This window comes from Protobothrops mucrosquamatus, unplaced genomic scaffold (genome assembly GCF_001527695.2).
Source record: "Protobothrops mucrosquamatus isolate PMUCROS unplaced genomic scaffold, P.Mucros_1.0 scaffold4512, whole genome shotgun sequence".
Classification (NCBI taxonomy): domain Eukaryota; kingdom Metazoa; phylum Chordata; class Lepidosauria; order Squamata; family Viperidae; genus Protobothrops; species Protobothrops mucrosquamatus.
This window is the reverse complement of record NW_015390418.1, coordinates 69,555-91,606: the sequence shown is the minus strand read 5'-3', so window position 1 is coordinate 91,606 and position 22,052 is coordinate 69,555. Positions and strand designations below refer to the sequence as shown.

Genomic DNA, 22,052 nt, shown 5'->3' with positions numbered 1-22,052 from the left:
CTACGTTCCAACTTTAACCAAACGATTTCCATGTTCAGGAAACTATAATGGGCATTTTCAGGTGAAGGAGCCTGTAGTAATTTTACCATGGAAATTAAGAGACTGCTGGCATCAACGTTCCCACCCAAAACTGTTAAGTCTTGATGGGTTGGGAGTCGTGGGACTTAAACCGATTAAAACCACGGATGCTTGTAACCCGGAGATGGCTCTGAAAAGCACGTCTGCTGTTATTTATTTATTAAATTTATATTTATTTATTGAATTTCTAGACCTCTATCAGAGCTCTTCCTCCCAGCCACCAAGGTGAGATCGCACGATAGGTACCATGGTTGATGAGATTTCGTTCCTAAGGACAGTTCTTTCTCTTAGTCGTAGCTCTGCTAAGGGCTTTATAGCAAGCACAGTGGTCACCACTTCCTCGGCTGAGTAATGAGGATCTTCTGCTAAAGACCCCTAGACTCCCTTTGTGTTACTGTCAAAGCTGACTCGGCTACACCATCGCCTGCACCCGATTTCGCCTTGCAGTTTGCCAAACAGAAACGGGAGAAAGGTTTGGTAAATTCCTAGGGAGAGGGGAGGGCTAAGGAATGCATGAGAGCCCCCCAAGTTCAAGTCCCTCAACGGTTTAAACGGCAAGACTCTTTCCCCAAAACAAAAGAGCTGAGTGTAATTGGTGGGCAACGAAACGGTGGGTGGCCCAGAGGAGAAAAAAAGGCTTTTTAACTTATGTCGGTGTTCGCGGGAAAACCTCGGAAGTGCTGTCCCTAGATGGATCTTTCCATAAAATTTTACTCTTGGTGAAACTCCTTTGGACCAGGAGATCCTTTTTTAGAATGTGCCAACTGGGATGGTTGACATTTACTACAGCTCTGATCGTTCCTCGGAGGAACCAAATGAGTAAGCAGCCAGGCTCTTTGTGGTTCGAATATGGATCATACATCGCTGTGTCTCGAACTAAGAGACGTAAAACTGCCCCGGCGGCTTCGGTAAAACTGGGAGAAACTGGCCGCCCGACTCCTCTTCCTTCTCGTTTCACTCCAACTCCGTTGTTTGTCCCGGGTGATAAAGTTTTCTATCAATTTCAGTTTCGAGTGCTCTTCCTTCAAGAAGAAATCCACCAGCACGCTCTTCTCCTTCTTGATCTGCTCACTGATGTCCTTGGGAATATCTGGGATCAGCCAGTCCACCAGCACACTGAGGAACATCACCAGATTCTGNTTGCCACATTTGTGAAACGAATCACTGCAGTTGTTAAGTTAGGAACATGGTTGCTAAGTGAATCCTGCTTCCCTCTTGATGTAAAAAAGATGTTGAGACTCTAGAAAGAGTGCAGAGAAGAGCAACAAAGATGATTAGAGGATTGGAGGCTAAAACATATGAAGAATGGTTGCTGGAATTGGGTATGTCTAGTTTAACGAAGAGAAGGACGAGGGGGGACATGATAGCAGCCTTCCAATATCTCAGGGGCTGCCCCAAAGAAGAGGCAGTCAAGCTATTCTCCAAAGCGCCCGAAGACAGGACAAGAAGCAATGGATGGAAACTCATCAAGGAGAGAAGCAACCTAGAACTAAGGAGAAACTTCCTGACAGTTAGAACAATTAACCAGTGGAACAACCTGCCTCCAGAAGTGGTGAATGCTCCAACACTGGAAGTTTTTAAGAAGAGATTGGAAAGCCATTTGTCAGAAATGGTATAGGGTTTCCTGTCTGAGCAGGGGGTTGGACTAGATGACCTCCAAGCTCCCTTCCAACTTTATTATTATTATTATTATTATTATTATTATTATTATTATTATTATTATTATTATTATTATTATTATTATTATTATTATTATTATTATTATTATTTTGCTTGTCAGAAAGTCGCAAAAGGGGATCACATGACCCTGGGAGACACTGCGACCATCGTAAATATGAGTCCATTGTCAAGCATCCAAGTGTAAATCACACGATCACGGGGATGCTGCAAGTATCATAAGTGTGAAAAACGATCATAAGTCCCCTTTTTTCAGGGCTATTGTAACTGAATGGTCACTAAACGAAATGTTTAGGACTAACAGTATCAAATGCTGGCTTTGCCAGTCCTGGTTTCGTAAAAGGAGGCATTTCTTGAAGGTTAAAAGCGGATGGCAAATCGTTAGCAGCATATTTTGAAAAAAAAAAAAGCAGATTTAGAATAGAAGAAAACCCATGTGAGTTAGCCAGCACAACAGCACTACAGAAACCATAGGGCAAGCATTGCAAAGTCCATATTGTGTGGCCCTCAAGACAGGGTGCAACGCAGCATTCTTCGTTAAATAAAAGGTAAGGTTGTGTACAATGGTTAAATAAACGGAGCCACGGTGGGCTGTGCCCGAACCTGCCCAGATAAAAGCCAAGTTATTTTGAGATAAGTACAAGGCCATTCTTGGATAGAGGAAGGAGGCCGCTCTAGCTCCTTGCTTTCATGCCCTGTGATTGATCATCCACAACTACTGTACTCCCACTGCCCACAGAGAAGAGGGGGGTCGCGTTATTCATGAAAGCACCAGAGGGCAGGTCAAGAAACAATGGTTGGAAACTGAACAAAGAGAGAAACAACCTGGAATTAAGGAGAAATTGTCCTAACAGTGAGGACAATCAACCAGTGGAACAGCTTTGCCTTCAGAAATCGTGGGTGCTCCATCACTGGAGGTTTTTAAGAAGAGAATGGAAAGTCACTTGTCTGAGATGGTGTAGGTTCTCCTGCTTGGGCAGGGGGTTGGACTAGAAGAACTCCAAGGTCCCTTCCAGCTTCTATTCTATTCTATTCTATTCTATTCTATTCTATTCTATTCTATTCTATTCTATTCTATTCTACTCTACTCTACTCTACTCTACTCTACTCTACTCTACTCTACTCTACTCTACTCTTCTATTCTCTATTCTATTCTACTCTACTCTACTCTACTCTACTCTACACTACTCTACTCTACTCTACTCTACTCTACTCTACTCTACTCTACTCTACTTTTCCATTCCATTCCATTCCATTCCATTCCATTCTATTCTATTCTATTCTATTCTATTCTATTCTATTCTATTCTATTCTATTCTGTATTCCGTTCTATCCTATCCTATCCTATCCTATCCTATCCTATCCTATCCTATCCTATCCTATCCTATCCTATCCTATATGGTTGCAAGCCATGGAGAAGCTGGAAGACCTAGTCTTGGCTTTTTGCATAACCCAAAAAAGATTTGGGGACTAATGGAAAAGCTTTGCGTGGTTTAAAAAAAATGGCGCCGTTCTCCGAACTTTCGGACTGCAGAAAGACCTCCAATATATTCAAGAAGATAGAAAAAAAAGGTAAACATTAACAGATTATGCCCCACACGAAAAGACAATTTTGCCAAGAGACACATCTGGATGGTGAAACACAATTTATGTATTTATTTTTTTAAAAAAGTTTCACCTTTCCTAACTGATGTGGCTGCCACAAAAACACAAGTTTTGGATTCTACCCATGGAGAACAGAACATGGAACGCTTGAAACAGTTTTCCTGTTCGTTGCATAAAGACAATAGTGGGAAAAGGACAGAGTGTATATTGTTGCAGCTTTTGCAGAACGTCAAGTATGTGGGTGTCAGAACAAAATGAGTGTTCCACACTTAACAGGTGGTGCCGATGGGGCCCAAAGAAAAGAGCAAGTCTTTTATTGCACCGACAAGGAAGAAACTGGAAAATATGACCTAAACAGGCACACGATGGTGGTAAATGTAGACCAGCAGCGCTAAGAACACTGTGCAATGCCATCTGCTCAGTATAATAAAATATCCCTGACAAGACTTTGTGACAGCGTTAAAAAAAAACTCACTGGGCCATGAGATGGAGGGAGGTCAAAATGTCCCTGATGACAAATAGTTCAGTTCTACACAAAGAGAAGTTTAGAAGGAACGTTTCCATAATGGTTGAAAAAAAACACCCATGACAAAGACTAGGGAAGTTGAGAGCATGGTGACATTCCTAGATAACATCATCATGTTCCATTGGACCATGGCAGTTATCCACCAGGAGACAGATGTGTTCCTTCCACTGGAACAGCAATTCATCAGGTGGTCTCCCAGGGAGGCTGCAGATGCAAAAAAGTTGGCCTTGTGTCCCTTGGATTGCAGCCTTTCAAGATTTTAGCCCTTGATAGAAAGTCACCGTTTAGATATTGCCATCTTTTTCCACTGAACGAAAAGGTCAAGTCCTCTGGTGCCCGTTTCTCAAGAAATGATGATCCAAAATGGCAGACCTGCCTCTTCCTTTAACACAGACATGTCAAACACAAGGCCCGGGGGCCGGATGCGGCCCGCGAAGTGGTTTCATGTGGCCCGCGAAGCCATCCTGGAAACAGTGAGGGAACGGCCCCTGCTGCCTTGGTGCTGGCCCAGGCCGGCCAGGAGCCAATGTACAATTTTGTGGTGGCCATCTACGCTGAGACGCATTCAGTCTTAGCTCCACAAGGCCATCTAGAAACAGCGAGGAACCAGCCCCTGTCGTGTCGGCCCCGTCCCCTTGGTGCGTGCTGGGGAGGTGTCACCCTTTGTGAGGAATGAAGAAATGGACCATGCCTTGGCGCTTGCCCCGGTCCCACCCCCTTCTGCCAGAGACCCTCAGATCTGTCCCACTCCTGCCCAGGCCCCCATAGGCACCCTTGACGTGAATGATGTACAGCTGGCCATGGGCCACCCAGTAGGCCACACCCACTCCATCCACGCCCACCTAGTAGCCGCACCCACCCGGCCCCCCCGAGGGCAACCGCAATGCTGATGCGGCCCTCAATAAAATTGAGTTTGACACCCCTGCTTTAACAACTTTAGAAGGCCTTGAAAAAAATCCAGTGGCGTAAAACCGGCAGTTCCAGAAAGCAACACAATTCCAAGATCACCTGGGCAGTATAATGCTCTGTTTATATTAAAGTAGTCTTATGTTAATAGGTGAAAAAAGAGGAGGGTGATCAACATCTAGGATGCAATAACAGAGGGATAGAATCAAGGTCACGTGAAGTGTTAACACCACTTTACAATGCCTTGGTAAAGCCATGCTTGGTCAGTTTTGGTCACCACGATATAGAAAAGATGTTGGGACTCTAGAAAGAGTACAGAGAAGAGCAACAAGGATGATTTAGGAGACTGGAGGCTAAAACATATGAAGAATGGTGGCTGGAATTGGGTATGCCCAGTTCAATGAAGAGAACGACGAGGGGGGACACGATAGCAGAGTTCCAGTATCTCAGGGGTTGCCCCAAAGAAGAGGGAGTCAAGCTATTCTCCAAAGCACCTGAAGGCAGGACAAGAAGCAACGGATGGAAGCAACCTGGAATTAAGGAGAAACTTCCTGACAGTGAGGACAATCAACCAGTGGAACAGCTTGCCCTCAGAAGTTGTGGCTGCTCCATCACTGGAAGTTTTTAAGAAAAGACTGGACAGCCATTTGTCTGAATTAATATAGGGTCTCCTGCTTGAGCAGGGGGCTGGACTAGAAGACCTCCAAGGTCCCTTCCAGTTCTATTCATCATTAAAAAAAAGATCCTATTTGAAGGAGATGGAGGATGGAGCTGGAGCTGGAGTGAAACAAGGGCAGGGCCCAAGCAGGTGACAACGCCCATCACAAACACACAAATATGCAATGATTTTTCGTTCATTACACACCGAGTGATGAAGACGTATCTCAAATGGAGGCTGGAAATGTCAATGCAAAAAAGGAACTCTTTACCATGTTTGGTGGACATGTGACGAAGCAAAGAAATATTCTTCGGTTGGATTTACACGTTCATACAACCGAAGATTCTTACAGTGAATATAAAGATGAAAACAGAGACTTTTCATTTAGGCTTCATGGATAAAGAACTTGGAAAAATCCCCCCCAACTTTGATGTTATATATGCTGACAGCAGGAAGAATATGCACACAAAAAACGGAAGGATACTTTGATTCCCACTATGGATGAATGGAGTTAGCAGAGGTGGCTAAATTGACTGCATTGTGGTTTGTATCTTGTGTTGTATCTTATGATCTATGGCTTACCACTTTGTTGTTTGTATGTACACTGAGAGCTTANCCCCCCCAACTTTGATGTTATATATGCTGACAGCAGGAAGAATATGCACACAAAAAACGGAAGGATACTTTGATTCCCACTATGGATGAATGGAGTTAGCAGAGGTGGCTAAATTGACTGCATTGTGGTTTGTATCTTGTGTTGTATCTTATGATCTATGGCTTACCACTTTGTTGTTTGTATGTACACTGAGAGCTTACGCACCGGAGACAAATTCCTTGTGTGTCCAATCACACTTGGCCAACGAAGAATATTCCTATTCCTATATTCCTGTTCCTACTCCTACTTTGTCAATTTCTGTCCATTTTTCCACGTCTGACGCGCATACGTTTTGATTAAAGAAAAAAAAATACAATTAATTTTGCTTCTCCTTGGAAACCCAACAGCGGATGAATAGCAGGCTGCAACCAATTCTTGTGGAGATGCAGGCCAGGGGCCGACGACTCCATTATGTATTCTTCAGACTGTTTTCCAATGGGTGTGGTTTTTCCCCCCATTTATTCTGAATTAAATTGCATTGTTTGGTTTAAAGCAAAGAGTTGAGGTTTTTTCCCCCCCCTTTGGGCTAAAAGAGATTTGTCGTAACATGTTCTGGTTCTTTAAAAATCAAACAATTCCACCCCAGCTCTTGTGCATGAAATGGCCAGGTGTTCACTATATCATGCGCTGACAGCGTGTCTGCACACGGCAGCATGGCTGCCTCCAGAATCACAAAGACACACGTGGCTTTGAGGCACTGGAGGATGGGCGTGGTGAGGTGCAAGGTGGACCTTTTAAACATCTGTTTAAAAAGGCACATGAGGGAATTCCAGGTAGGAAGCCTCAGAAGGGGGAAAAGAAAAAATAGCCCCCCAGTGTTGGGCTCCCAAAAAATTAATGAAAAACCACAAAGTGTCTATGGGGATTCTCCATCAGCCAGGGTGTCCCAAAGGTGCTTTTTTCAGCTGGACTTTCTTGTTTTTCTTTGAAGACCTTTTGCTTCTCATCCAAGAAGCTTCTTCAGTTCTGACTGGATCGTGGGGAGTGGAAGGATTTATACTCCTTATAGATAGCTGGTCATTTGCAGCCTTTTTAGAGAATCGTTGAGGCCACTTGGAGAAGGCTCTGCCCCCATTTGAGCCACTCGGGGGATCCTGAGGACACAGGTAAATCTCCAAGTGGCCTCAACGGCTCTCTGAAAAGAAGGCAAATGACCAGCTCTCTGCAAGGAGTATAAATCCTTCCCTTCCCCACCATCCAGTCAGAGCCGAAGAAGCTTCTGGGATGAAGAGCGAAACGTCTTCAAAGAAAAACAAAAAAGTCCAGTTACCTGGTTTCCTGCCTGAGCAGGGGGTTGGAGTAGATGACCTCCAAGGTCCCTTCCAACCTTATTATTATTATTATTATTATTATTATTATTATTATTATTATTATTATTATTATTATTATTATTATTATTATTATTATTATTATTATCATCATCATCATCATCATCATCATCATCATTTATTTATTTATTTATTATTTATTAATAAATAAATAAATAAAAATAAATTATTATCATCATCATTATTATTATTATTATTATTATTATTATTATTATTATTATTATTATTATTATTATTATTATTGTTATTTGCCTCCTGAAAAAGCACCTTTGGGACAAAGACACAGAGAGATTTTTCAATCGCCTTCCCTAATTTCATTATGTAGCTCTTCTTTTTTCAGTCTTCAGGTGAAGCTTGCTTTGGAGTACAACTAGTCCTTGTTTAGTGACCGTTCGGAATTACAACGGCACTGAACAAAAGTGACTTATGACCCTTTTTTCACACTTACGGCCGTTGCAGCATCCCCGGGGTCACGTGATCAAATGTCGAACACTCGGCAACTGGTTCGTATTTACGACGGTCGCAGCGTCCCGGGGTCCTGTGATCCCCTTTTGCGACTTTCTGACAAGCAGACCTGTGAACCACCCTGTTCCTAACTTAACAACTGCAGCGATCCACTTAAGAACTGCGGGAAGAAAGGTCGTAAAATGAGGCGAAATTCCCTTCCCAAGCGTCTCGCTTAGCAACGGAGATTTCGGGTTCAACTGTGGCCGTAGGTCAAGGGCTCACCTGTATCAAAACATGTTGGCGAAAACTTTGGCCCCTAAAACGGCCTCCTTCGAAGCGGCCGTACAATGAGGCCTTCTTTGAAAGTCTGCACATCTGCAGCCGGGTCGACCTTAGCCAGAGGTTTGACGGTCGTCACAGAAAATGAAAAGGCAGCTTGATTTACCTGCAGAAGGAAACCTCCTCCTCAAATGGCGAGTTTTCTGGCTGGGTTCCAGCCTTAAAGTCGCTGACGTTGAAGTATGAGAGGGTGTGATTGACGAAGCCGTGCATTGTCCCGTTGTGACTGTACGCGTATTGGTAGACCAGGCGTGGGATGAAATCCGAAGTGACCGAAATGACAAAGGCCTGGAAGAGAAACAAAGTCATTCTCCGCGTGAATCGGCCAAGGGAACAGGAGACGGACATGCCTCCTTTGAATAACAGAATAACAGACTTGGAAGGGACCTCGGAGGTCTTCTAGTCCAACCCCCTGCTCGAGAAGGAGACCCCACATCCTTTTGGACAAATGGCTGTCCAGTCTCTTCTTAAAAACCTCCAGTGATGGAGGTTCCATTCCATTCCATTCTATTATTTTTTATTCTTTTTATTCTATTCTTTTTTATTCCATTCCATCCCATCCCATCCCATCCCATCCCATCCCATCCTATCCTATCCTATCCTATTCTATTCTATTCTATTCTATTCTATTCTATTCTATATTCTATATTCTATATTCTATTCTACTCTACTCTACTCTATTCCATTCCATTCCATTCTATTCTATTCTATTCTATTCTATTCTATTCTATTCTATTCTATTCTATTCTATATTCTATATTCTATATTCTATATTCTATATTCTATATTCTATTCTATTCTATTCTATTCTATATTATGTTCTATTCTATTCTATTCTATATTCTGTTCTATTCTATTCTATTCTATTCTATTCTATTCTATTCTATTCTATTCTATTCTATTCTATTCCATTCCATTCCACTCCACTCCACTCCACCTCTACTCTACTCTACTCTACTCTACGCTACTCTACACTCTACTCTACTCTACTCTACTCTACTCTACTCTACTCTACTCTACCCTACCCTACCCTACCCTACCCTACCCTACTCTACTCTACTCTACTCTACTCTACCCTACCCTACCCTACNCCCCCCCAACTTTGATGTTATATATGCTGACAGCAGGAAGAATATGCACACAAAAAACGGAAGGATACTTTGATTCCCACTATGGATGAATGGAGTTAGCAGAGGTGGCTAAATTGACTGCATTGTGGTTTGTATCTTGTGTTGTATCTTATGATCTATGGCTTACCACTTTGTTGTTTGTATGTACACTGAGAGCTTATGCACCGGAGACAAATTCCTTGTGTGTCCAATCACACTTGGCCAACGAAGAATATTCCTATTCCTATATTCCTGTTCCTACTCCTACTTTGTCAATTTCTGTCCATTTTTCCACGTCTGACGCGCATACGTTTTGATTAAAGAAAAAAAAAAATACAATTAATTTTGCTTCTCCTTGGAAACCCAACAGCGGATGAATAGCAGGCTGCAACCAATTCTTGTGGAGATGCAGGCCAGGGGCCGACAACTCCATTATGTATTCTTCAGGCTGCTTTCCAATGGGTGTGTTGTTTTTTTTTTTCATTTATTCTGAATTAAATTGCATTGTTTGGTTTAAAGCAAAGAGTTGAGGTTTCCCCCCCCCCTTTGGGCTAAAAGAGATTTGTCGTAACATGTTCTGGTTCTTTAAAAATCAAACAATTCCACCCCAGCTCTTGTGCATGAAATGGCCAGGTGTTGACTATATCATGCGCTGACAGCGTGTCTGCACACGGCAGCATGGCTGCCTCCAGAATCACAAAGACACACGTGGCTTTGAGGCACTGGAGGATGGGCGTGGTGAGGTGCAAGGTGGACCTTTTAAACATCTGTTTAAAAAGGCACATGAGGGAATTCCAGGTAGGAAGCCTCAGAAGGGGGAAAAGAAAAAATAGCCCCCCAGTGTTGGGCTCCCAAAAAATTAATGAAAAACCACAAAGTGTCTATGGGGATTCTCCATCAGCCAGGGTGTCCCAAAGGTGCTTTTTTCAGCTGGACTTTCTTGTTTTTCCTTTGAAGACCTTTTGCTTCTCATCCAAGAAGCTTCTTCTTTTGTTCAGTGCCGTTGTAATTCCGAACGGTCACTAAACGAGGACTAGCTATACTCCAAAGCAAGCTTCACCTGAAGACTGAAAAAAGAAGAGCTACATAATGAAATTACGGAAGGCGATTAAAAAATCTCTCTGTGTCTTTGTCCCAAAGGTGCTTTTTCAGGAGGCAACTAATAATAATAATAATAATAATAATAATAATAATAATAATAATAATAATAATAATAATAATAATGATGATGATGATGATGATGATGATGATGATGATGATGATAATAATAATAATAATAATAATAATAATAATAATAATAATAATAATAATAATAATAATAATAATAATAATAATGTTGGAAGGGACCTTGGAGGTCATCTACTCCAACCCCCTGCTCAGGCAGGAAACCAGGTAACTGGACTTTTTTGTTTTTCTTTGAAGACATTTCGCTTCTCCTCCAAGAAGCTTCTTCAGCTCTGATTGGATCGTGGGGAGTGGAAGGATTTATACTCCTTATAGATAGCTGGTCATTTGCAGCCTTTTTAGAGAATCGTTGAGGCCACTTGGAGAAGGCTCCGCCCCCATTTGAGCCACTCGGGGGATCCTGAGGACACAGGTAAATCTCCAAGTGGCCTCAACGGCTCTCTGAAAAGGAGGCAAATGACCAGCTCTCTGCAAGGAGTATAAATCCTTCCCTTCCCCACCATCCAGTCAGAGCCGAAGAAGCTTCTTGGATGAAGAGCGAAACGTCTTCAAAGAAAAACAAAAAAGTCCAGTTACCTGGTTTCCTGCCTGAGCAGGGGGTTGGACTAGATGACCTCCAATGTCCCTTCCAACATTATTATTATTATTATTATTATTATTATTATTATTATTATTATTATTATTATTATCATCATCATCATCATCATCATCATCATCATCATCATCATCATTATTATTATTATTATTATTATTATTAGTTGCCTCCTGAAAAAGCACCTTTGGGACAAAGACACAGAGAGATTTTTCAATCGCCTTCCGTAATTTCATTATGTAGCTCTTCTTTTTTCAGTCTTCAGGTGAAGCTTGCTTTGGAGTACAACTAGTCCTCGTTTAGTGACCGTTCGGAATTACAACGGCACTGAACAAAAGTGACTTACGACCCTTTTTTCACACTTACGGCCATTGCAGCATCCCCGGGGTCACGTGATCAAATGTCGAACACTCGGCAACTGGTTCGTATTTACGACGGTCCCAGCGTCCCGGGGTCCTGTGATCCCCTTTTGCGACTTTCTGACAAGCAGACCTGTGAACCACCCTGTTCCTAACTTAACAACTGCAGCGATCCACTTAAGAACTGCGGCAAGAAAGGTCGTAAAACGAGGCGAAATTCCCTTCCCAAGCGTCTCGCTTAGCAACGGAGATTTTGGGTTCAACTGTGGCCGAGTTGGTGAAAACTTTGGCCCCTAAAACGGCCTCCTTCGAAGCGGCCGTACAATGACGCCTTCTTTGAAAGTCTGCACATCTGCAGCCGGGTCGACCTCAGCCAGAGGTTTGACGGTCGTCACAGAAAATGAAAAGGCAGCTTGGTTTACCTGCAGAAGGAAACCTCCTCTTCAAATGGCGAGTTTTCTGGCTGGGTTCCAGCCTTAAAGTCGCTGACGTTGAAGTATGAGAGGGTGTGATTGACGAAGCCGTGCATTGTCCCGTTGTGACTGTACGCGTATTGGTAGACCAGGCGTGGGATGAAATCCGAAGTGACCGAAATGACAAAGGCCTGGAAGAGAAACAAAGTCATTCTCCGCGTGAATTGGCCAAGGGAACAGGAGACGGACATGCCTCCTTTGAATAACAGAATAACAGACTTGGAAGGGACCTCGGAGGTCTTCTAGTCCAACCCCCTGCTCGAGAAGGAGACCCCACATCCTTTTGGACAAATGGCTGTCCAGTCTCTTCTTAAAAACCTCCAGTGATGGAGGTTCCATTCCATTCCATTCTATTATTTTTTATTTTTTTTATTCTATTATTTTTTATTCCATCCCATCCCATCCCATCCCATCCCATCCCATCCCATCCTATTCTATTCTATTCTATTCTATTCTATTCTATTCTATTCTATTCTATTCTATTCTATATTCTATATTCTATATTCTATTCTATTCTATTCTATTCTATTCTATTCTATTCTATTCTATTCTATTCTATTCTATATTCTGTTCTATTCTATTCTATTCTATTCTATTCTATTCTGTTCTGTTCTGTTCTGTTCTATTCTATTCTATATTCTATATTCTATATTCTATATTCTATATTCTATATTCTATATTCTATTCTATTCTATTCTATTCTATTCTATTCTATTCTATTCTATTCTATTCTATATTCTATTCTATTCTATTCTATTCTATTCTATATTCTGTTCTATTCTATTCTATTCTATTCCACTCCACTCCACCTCTACTCTACTCTACTCTACTCTACTCTACTCTACTCTACTCTACTCTACTCTACTCTACTCTACTCTACTCTACTCTACTCTACTCTACTCTACTCTACTCTACTCTACACTCTACTCTACTCTACTCTACTCTACTCTACTCTACCCTACCCTACTCTACTCTACTCTACTCTACCCTACCCACCCCACCCCACCCCACCCCACCCCACCCCACTCTATTCTATTCTATTCTATTCTATTCTATTCTATTCTATTCTATTCTATTCTATTCTATTCTATTCCCACCTCCCCTTGCGATGCCTCTGACTGTGATGAGAATATATGTTAGAATTGCAGCAGTTTTTATACTGGCAGATCCCCAACGTGCTGTCCATCGGCCTATCAAAAAGGAAAAGATGGACGACTATATTTGTGAATAAAACCACCAACACAATATTTCATGGGTTAGAGGGGAGAGGAGAATGGAGACTGAGATTTCCTAAGAATTTGGCTCCATCTTCCCAGATTAGATTTATGAGGAAAAGCTTTTTAAAAATTATGTGCTGAATTATCAATAAAGATTTGAGACTGGCACACAGCTTTGGAAGAAAAACGAACATAAAAGTTACATCTGACTGACTGTGTCAAGTTTCTTATAGCGCCACAGTAAGACCGACGCCAATACTTACATTAATTATGACTGAAAATTTCCCAATGCCACTCAGGATATTGAACCAAATTCCTGCAAGGAAGCACAAAACTTAAATGTTGAGATCTGCGGGACGGGTCCTTGTTAAGCAAATTCTGAAGGCAGATAGTCCTTGACTTATAACCGTCACCAAACCTACAATTATGATCATAAGTTGGGACGGTCATTAAATAGATCATCACGCGACAATTTTATGCCCTTCTTTGGGGCGGATATTAAGCACGCCTTGCAGCCATTAAATGAATGCCTTGATCATTGTGGTTTTTTTGCTGGAAGCTGGAAGTAAACCTCCTTTTTGTGACAGAAATGTTGTAAATCAGGGTGATGTGACCACGGAATGCTGCAAATGGATGTCAATGAGGACTAGTTACCAAGTGCCCAAAGTGCAGTGACATGACCACAGGGAAAGTGTGGGGCGGCTGCCAAAACATCAAATCTGCATCTTAAGTACCGGTACCTTTTTTTGGAGATCTGGTGTAACTTAGAACGGTTCTTCAGTGAGACATCGTAAAATGAGGACTGCCTATGTCATATTTGCCTTAACATGATTTTTCTTAATCTTTATTAAAAACAACAACAACAACAACAACAACTCATACCTATATCCTTCGCTCTCACAGTATCAGGTCTTCTTAGTTCAGCCACAAACTTTTTGGCATCGAGCCGAACTTCAATGACGTTGTTCAACAAGGCAAACACTGGAGCCAGAGGGAAGGAGGCCACAAAGAGAGTCACGAAGCCGAATTGGATGACTAGAAGACGAGAAAGGAAGAGGAGGAGGAAGAGGAGGAGGAATATGAGCGGAGGGACCATAGTAGATATAAACATTTCAGGTGGCAGGTAAAGTCTTGAGAAGGTGTCTTCACCAACTCAGATCTGGAAACAAAGCAGAGGTGCCCAGCCTTGGCAACTTTAAGACCTGTGGACTTCAACTCCCAGAATTCCTCAGGACCAAGGTAGGACCATCCAAGGTCTGGGTTATCATATAATACAGATGTAGGCTTGGATTCAAGTCTCATGTGGGTTTTGGACAGGAGACTGATAAGACCTTGAGCCAAGCGGTCATTCTGGATGCCAATGTCCACTCTGGGCAAAGAAGACTGTAAGATATTTCCAAGATATTTCCCCTACTTCAACGGATTACTTAGGACTGCAGAATATACTTTATTCTGAATATAAATAATATATATAATGTGCAAGCAGCCCAGGTTCGAATCTCAGAAGGGTGTAGCTGGCTGATGAGAGCTAAGGAGCTCGAAATAGCTATATCAGCTTCCCTTTAATTCTTTGTTAGCAATCCAAATTTAACACACACACACACACACACACACACACACATAAACATGCCTTCTCCTATTGGTATCTAATGATTTATCACCTGTGTTTTGTACCTTATGCTTTATGATCTATGGCTTACCACTTTGTTGTTTTTTATGTACACTGAGAGCTTATACACCGGAGACAAATTCCTTATGTGTCTAATCACACTTGACCAACGAAGAATATTCCTATTCCTATATTCCTGTTCCTATTCCTACTTTGTCCATTTCTGTCCATTTTTCCACGTCTGACGCGGATACGTTTTGATACAAAGTGATTAACCACATAATAATAAAATCATTTTAACGGCAAAGATAATGAAGATTAAAATTACTCTCTTCCATCCTTCCGAGGTCAGTAAAATGAGGACCCGGTTTGATTCCATAAACCGCTTAGAAAGGGCTGTAAAGCACTATGAAGCTGTATATAAGTCTAAGTGCTATTGCTATTGCCCATTATTATTATTATTATTATTATTATTATTATTATTATTATTATTATTATTATTATTGATCATCGCACAGTTAGCCAGATGTTCAGACTGGATTTGGCATTTTTGTCTACCTATCAAGTCCTTCCCAAGGACCTGGGATAGGCAGATGTGGATGTTTGATGGTATTACTGATCTCGTCACAGGATGGAAGCGGTTCCTAGTAAGGCCGCCTTTTGCAATTGACTAATGGCGAATTTGTCAATGCCGATGATGGTGTTCAAGTGGTCCTCCAGCTGTTTTGGGATTGCACCCAAGGCGCCTTTTACTATTGGTACTACCCTTGCTTGCTTTTGCCACAGTCTTTCTATTTCTATTTATAATAATAGTAATTATTATTATTATTATTATTATTATTATTATTGCTGTTATTATTGCTATTATTGCTATTATTGCTATTATTATTATTGCTATTATTATTATTGCTATTATTATTATTATTATTATTATTATTATTATTATTATTATTATACAATATTGCAGAATAAATTTAAGGAGTTTTGGATCAGGTTATTGTTAATAAACAGTTGCTGATTGCTTTACCAGCTATGGAGGAATCCTAATTTTTTTTTTTTTGCCTTGTTCTCCTTCTGCCCTAGAGCCCAGATCCGATGTGACAATTTCAACACAATGTTTACCAGCCCCAAGGCCTTTCATTTCATCACAACCCTGTTTTATTGCTTCTCATTTCTGGAGAAAGCAGTCTACTATATTTTGGAGCCTAGAAACCTTTTTAAACCCTACGGTAGCAGCAGCAATGATTTCCCGTGCAATTTTTTCCCCCTTTTTTGTGCGGCAATTAATGTATACAACATGTCTCCACGTGCTCCCCAAAAGAAAACACTCAAATCCCAGAATGTCATGAAGATTAGACAGGAATGTGCTTCTCTCTTTAAGGGCTGTTTTGTTTGTTGACGTCTGAGGACGAGCAGGTTTTGATGACTCTCCTGCTTTCTGGGAAGACATTTCCATAGCTTCAAAATTAATCCCGTTGGATTTAGAGATACCACATTTAATTCTGCCCTCGCCCGATGTTTATAAGAGGAACCACCTTACTGTCTCCAAGAGAGAGAGAATTCCTTGCGTTGGGTTGATTTTTATGTTTTTTATTCTCATATTGACGTTGTATTTATATTATTACCATCCGCTGCTGAAACGTAACATTAAAAAAAAAAAATCCCTCCGGGGTAATTTTCTTCTGAAAAGTACCTCAGGAATATGGTGGCTTTTTTTCTCAAAACATTCACACTTTCTGCAGCCTGACACTCAGACAATTCAGCCATCAAGAGGCACGTGAGGATAAAACAACGCCTACGGGCCCTTCAAAAGAGATCATCCCAAAAGCAAAAGAAGATCATCCCAAAAGCAAAACAAAAAACCCAAAACACTTTCCTCGCTAGCAGTCGATACCAAGATAAGCCGAGTTGAACACCAAGATTAATACTAGAGCAATAATTGAGTAGTAAACAAAATCCCCGATCAAGGAAATGCCAACTCAGACAAACAACCAAACAGTAAACAGCATCCTAATCAAGAAAACACCAAGTAAACTCCCACTAACATCATCATCACCATCATCATCATCATCATTATCATCATCATCATCATCATCATCAAGTTGGAAGGAACCCTGGAGGTCACCTAGTCCAACCCCCTGCTCAGGCAGGAGACCCTATACCATTTCAGACACTGAGAGGGCAAATCCCATTATCTGCTAGCACTGATGATGTTACCTAGTTGGGTAATGAAACGTCTGCAAGGACCAAGCTCAGAGAGCACCAAGGACCCCACAGTCCCTCCTCCTGAAATGGTAGAGGATCTCCTGCTTGAGCAGGGGGCTGGACTAGAAGACCTCCAAGATCCCTTCCAGCTCTATTCTATTCTATTCTATTCTATTCTATTCTATTCTATTCTATTCTATTCTATTCTATTCTATTGTCTAGTCTAGTCTTCATTATTCTATTCTTCATTATTCCTATTCTATTCTATTCTATTCTAGTTTAGTCTAGTCTAGTCTTCATTATTCTATTCTTCGTTATTCCTATTCTATTCTATTCTATTCTATTCCATTCCATTCCATTCCATTCTATTCTATTCTATTCTATTCTATTCTATTCCATTCCATTCCATTCCATCCCATCCCATCCCATCCCATTCCATCTATTCTATTCTATTCTATTCTATTCTATTCTATTCTATTCTATTCTATTCTATTCTATTCTATTCTATTCTATTCTATTCTATTCTATTCTATTCCATATTTTCTATTCTATTCTATTCTATTCTATTCTATTCTATTCTATTCTATTCTATTCTATTCTATTCTATTCTATTCCATTCCTGGTTGGGAAATTCTGGGAGTTGTAAATCCACACATCTTAACGTTGTGAAAGTTGAGAAATACTGCTCTAAAAAGAACGCCCCAATCTGAAGGCCACCTCCGGCAACAAGAACCACAGATCCAAGCCTCCCTCCTCAACAGGGTGTTGAAGCTTGATCTAAGCAGGTCATCTGACAGAATCAAAGCTATAGAGCCTTTTGCCTATGCCAGCTTGCAGCTTCCACGCTCCAGAAAGTGCGCGTCAAGCAGAATCCCTTTCGCAGGATCCAATCTGGGTCGGGCACCTGGATCTTCCCAGCTTTGGGAATCGTCCCGGAGCCAGTCCTTGGGGAATTTCTCTCTAGCCCCTTTCTAACAGTTCATGGCAAATAAAAGGATGCATTTGGGTCAGCCTGACACCAGAGAGTTACGGCAAGATGAAGTGGGCCAGGTCTTTCAATCTTGTGCAAGCAGGTTTTGAGGGAAAGGTAAGAGGGATTGATGGTGCCTGCAGCCTTACTCATTTCCATGTATTCCGGGGTCAGCCCTGTGAAGGGTTCCAAGACGTAGTCCAGCTCCCACTGCTGAGGCTGCTTAGATGGATCTGAATGGCTTTCCTTCTTCTGCGGCCTCTCCTCTTTCAGTTTACGGAACAGTTTCTTTAATTTCCTGCAAATGTACAACATCAGGCCATTAATTCAGTTGCAGGGGAAGTCATTCTATTTTTAAGGGGCTTGGGGCACGACAAAGGCTTTGCTCTCTGTGTGTATGTCTCTCTCTCTCTCTCTCTCTCTCTCTCTCCCATCTCTCTGTTTTTCTCTCTTCCTCTCTCTCTGTTTCTCTCCCTCTCTCTCTGTGTTCCTCTCTCATTCTCTGTTTTTCTCTCTGTTTCTCTCTTTCTCTCTGTTTCTTTCTCTCTGTCTCATTCTGTTTCTCTCTCTCTCTCTCTGTTTCTCTCTTTCTGCATTTCTCTTTCTCTTTCTGTTTCTCTCTTTCTCTCCCTCTCTCTCTTTCTTCTCTCTCTCTCTCTGTTTCTGTTTCTCTCTGTGTGTTTCTTTCTCTCTGTCTCATTCTGTTTCTCTCTCTCTGTTTCTCTCTCTCTGCGTTTCTCTTTCTGTTTCTCTCTCTCTCTTTCTCTCTTTCTCTCTCTCTCTCTCTCTCTCTCTCTCTCTCCCCCCCCTCTTTCTCTCTTTTTCTCTCTCTCTCTGTCTTTCTCTCTCTCTCTCTCCCTGAGAGCCATCTGGCACCCCCAGATACAGGCTAATGCTTACCGTTTGTGACTTAGAAAGCTCCAGCTTTTTTTTTTTTTAATGCTTTTAAAATCCACCGAAGCGGATGTCCTTTCGAAAGCCTTCCAATAAATACACTTTTACTCTGGTTCCTTTCGTGCGGCTGTTTGTTTGATTTTTAAAGGTCCCGAGAAATTAAATCAGGTGATTCAGAGGAGAGCAACCCGTGAAAATGATCCATTCTTATAATCGTAACCACTCTTCCCTTGAGAATTTCAGCCAAAGGCTTACGAGGAGGTTTGTGTGTGTATGTTTAGGTGTGCGTATAGGTAGTCCTTGTCTTACAAACTACTCATTTAGTGGCCATTCTGACCACTAGGCCATCAGGCCCAGCCACACTGTATGCAAATGCTTCCAGTCTTGTGGCCCAGAAAAAAAAAAAGAGAGAGAGAGCAGCTGAAATAATACTTACGGGACACCTATTTCAAAGATATTGTTCTGAATCAGCTGCTTCCCCAACATGATGATGCTGAGCTGGATGCAAAGTTCCATCAAGCATCCCCCAGGAGCACACTGCAAAATAAGGGAAACACACAGGAAGGCATAAAAATCAGACACCCCAGTCTCCCAGCAGTGTGTATGCAATGGCCTCACTGGAGGGGTTGCAGGTCTGGACTATCCAAACCAAGAATTATGGACAGAAGAATAGAATAGAATAGAATAGAATAGAATAGAATAGAATAGAATAGAATAGAATAGAATAGAATGGAATGGAGTGGAGTGGAATGGGATAGAAAAATGGAATGGAATATATGGAATGGAATAGACTAGAAGAATAGAATAGAATTAGAATAGAATAGAATAGAATAGAATAGAATAGAATAGAATAGAATAGAATAGAATAGAATAGAAAAAATGGAACTGGAATGGAATGGAATATATGGAATGGAACATATGGAATAGAATAGAATAGAATATAGAATAGAATAGAATAGAATAGAATAGAATAGAATAGAATATAGACTATAGACTATAGACTATAGACTATAGACTATAGAATATAGAATAGAATAGAGAATAGAATAGAATGGAATGGAATGGAATAAAATGGAAGAGAAGAGAAGAGAAGAGAAGAGAAGAGAAGAGAAGAGAAGAGAAGAGAAGAGAAGAGAAGAGAAGAGAAGAGAAGATAGAAGATAGAAGATAGAATAGAATATAGAATATAGAATAGAATTGAACTGAATAGTATTGAATTACAGAATAGACCAGAATATAGAATAGAATAGAATAGAATAGAATTACAGAATAGAATAGAATAGAATAGAATAGAATAGAATAGAATAGAATAGGAGGCAAGCTGTTCCACTGATTAATTGTTCTCACTGTTCTCTTCTTAGAGTGCTTTCTATTTAGAGTAGAATGATTTTTATATAAAAGAGGGTGGAAACGTGTCTCAGAGCCTGGGCGGGGGGAGAAATTCAGCATCTCCCACTCCTCTTATGCTCCACCTTCCCTAAAATAACACCACGGGTCACAATTAAAGGCTCTTTAATTGTGGTGGACAACAGAATAGATACGATTCAAATCCTCCATTATGCTGGACGTTTTAAATGTTTCCATAATAGCATTTTGCTCGCTGAAGTAGACCTAGAGAAGCCAGAGACGGTGTGTGTAGAAAAGGCCACCTTTTTTTGGTGGTGGTGGTGGGGGGGGTTCTGAGTCTGTTGTCAATCAATTTCATGGAGCGTTTTAATTTAATTTAATTTAATTTTAATTCCACTGATGTTTCTGACATTACGCTGGAAGCATAACGCTGACCCCAAAGTTTAGAAATCATAACCTCAGTGATCACAGTGAGTTTGGATTGATTTTAACAGAAAATGTTCCGGGTAGGAGATTATATAGAGTAAGTCCTTGACTTACAGTCCTACATTTCTGTTGCTAAATGAGACCATTGTTAGGTGGGTTTTGCCCCATTTCGCGACCTTTCTTGCCACAGGTGAATCTGGGCTTCCCCACTGACTTTGCTTGTCAGAAAGTCATAAAAGGAGATCACGTGACCCCTTGGGACACTGCAACCGTCATGAGTACGAGTCAGTTGCCAAGCCTCTGGATTTTGATCGCGTGATCTTGGGATGCGGCAACGGTCGTAAGTGTGAAAAATGCTCATATGTCACTTTTCTCAGTCCTGTTGTAACTTCCAACGGCCACTTAATGAATAGGTTGTGAGTGTGGGCGATTACCTCTTCCATCCGGTAACCAGCAAACATGTAGACGTACTGGCCAGGGCGGCCCACGAACCTGAGGAGAGACAGATATACGAGGGAAATCAGCAACAGAAAAACACAGCATAAGGTTATACGTGTATAAAAGAAAAATATTTTTTAAAAACAGTTGGCCAAGTTTTAATGAAGAGAAGGACCAGGGTGTGACATAAGAGCAGAGTTCCGATATCTCAGGGGCTGCCCCAAAGAAGAGGGAGTCAAGCTATTCTCCAAAGGAACTGAAGGCAGGACGAGAAGCAACCGATGGAAACTGATCAAGGAGAGAAGCAACCTGGAACTAAGGAGAAATTTCTTGACTGTTAGAACAATTAATCAGTGGAACCACCTGCCTCCAGAAGCTGTGAATGCTCCAACACTGGAAGTTTTTAAGAAGAGACTGGACAGCCATTTGTCCGAAATGGTATAGGGTTTCCTGCCTGAGCAGGGGGTTGGACTAGAAGACCTCCAAGGTCCCTTCCAACTCTGTTATTCTATTCTATTCTATTCTATTCTATTCTATTCTATTCTATTCTATTCTACTCTACTCTACTCTACTCTACTCTACTCTATTCTGTTCTTGTTCTGTTCTATTCTTGTTCTATTTTATTCTATATTCTATTATTATTCTATTCTATTATTCTATTCTCCATTCCATTCCATTCCATTCCATTCCATTCCATTCCATTCCATTCCATTCCATTCCATATATTCTATTCTATTCTATTCTATTCTATTCTATTCTATTCTATTCTATTCTATTCTATTCTATTCTATTCTATTAGATTAGATAGATTAGATAATTTAATTTGTATACCGCCCTTCTCCCATAGGACTCAGGGCGGTTCACAGCATATTAAAAACAAATAGTACACAAAATACAAAAAATACAAAATACAAAAATACAGAAGTACAAAAAATAAACCCCGATAAAAGCCGAATTAAAACCAAATATTACCAGCTGTGTTTCCGATTAAAATACTTTTAAAATTATC

At 41.1% G+C, this 22,052-nt stretch overlaps 1 protein-coding gene across 1 annotated transcript in view; it reads right to left on the bottom strand.

The window, feature by feature from the left end:
• Window positions 1–932: 932 nt before the first annotated feature.
• Window positions 933–22,052, bottom strand: part of LOC107299080 (anoctamin-2-like) — an 89,147-nt gene continuing 68,027 nt past the window's right edge. The window contains exons 17-25 of the mRNA XM_029286674.1: window positions 21,040–21,097; window positions 19,269–19,369; window positions 18,088–18,236; window positions 14,037–14,189; window positions 13,418–13,470; window positions 11,887–12,068; window positions 10,389–10,395; window positions 8,326–8,507; window positions 933–1,242 (exon numbers count right to left, since the gene is read on the bottom strand). Of these exons, the coding sequence (XP_029142507.1) occupies window positions 933–1,242; window positions 8,326–8,507; window positions 10,389–10,395; window positions 11,887–12,068; window positions 13,418–13,470; window positions 14,037–14,189; window positions 18,088–18,236; window positions 19,269–19,369; window positions 21,040–21,097 (1,195 nt within the window). The remainder of the gene's footprint in view (window positions 1,243–8,325; window positions 8,508–10,388; window positions 10,396–11,886; window positions 12,069–13,417; window positions 13,471–14,036; window positions 14,190–18,087; window positions 18,237–19,268; window positions 19,370–21,039; window positions 21,098–22,052) is intronic.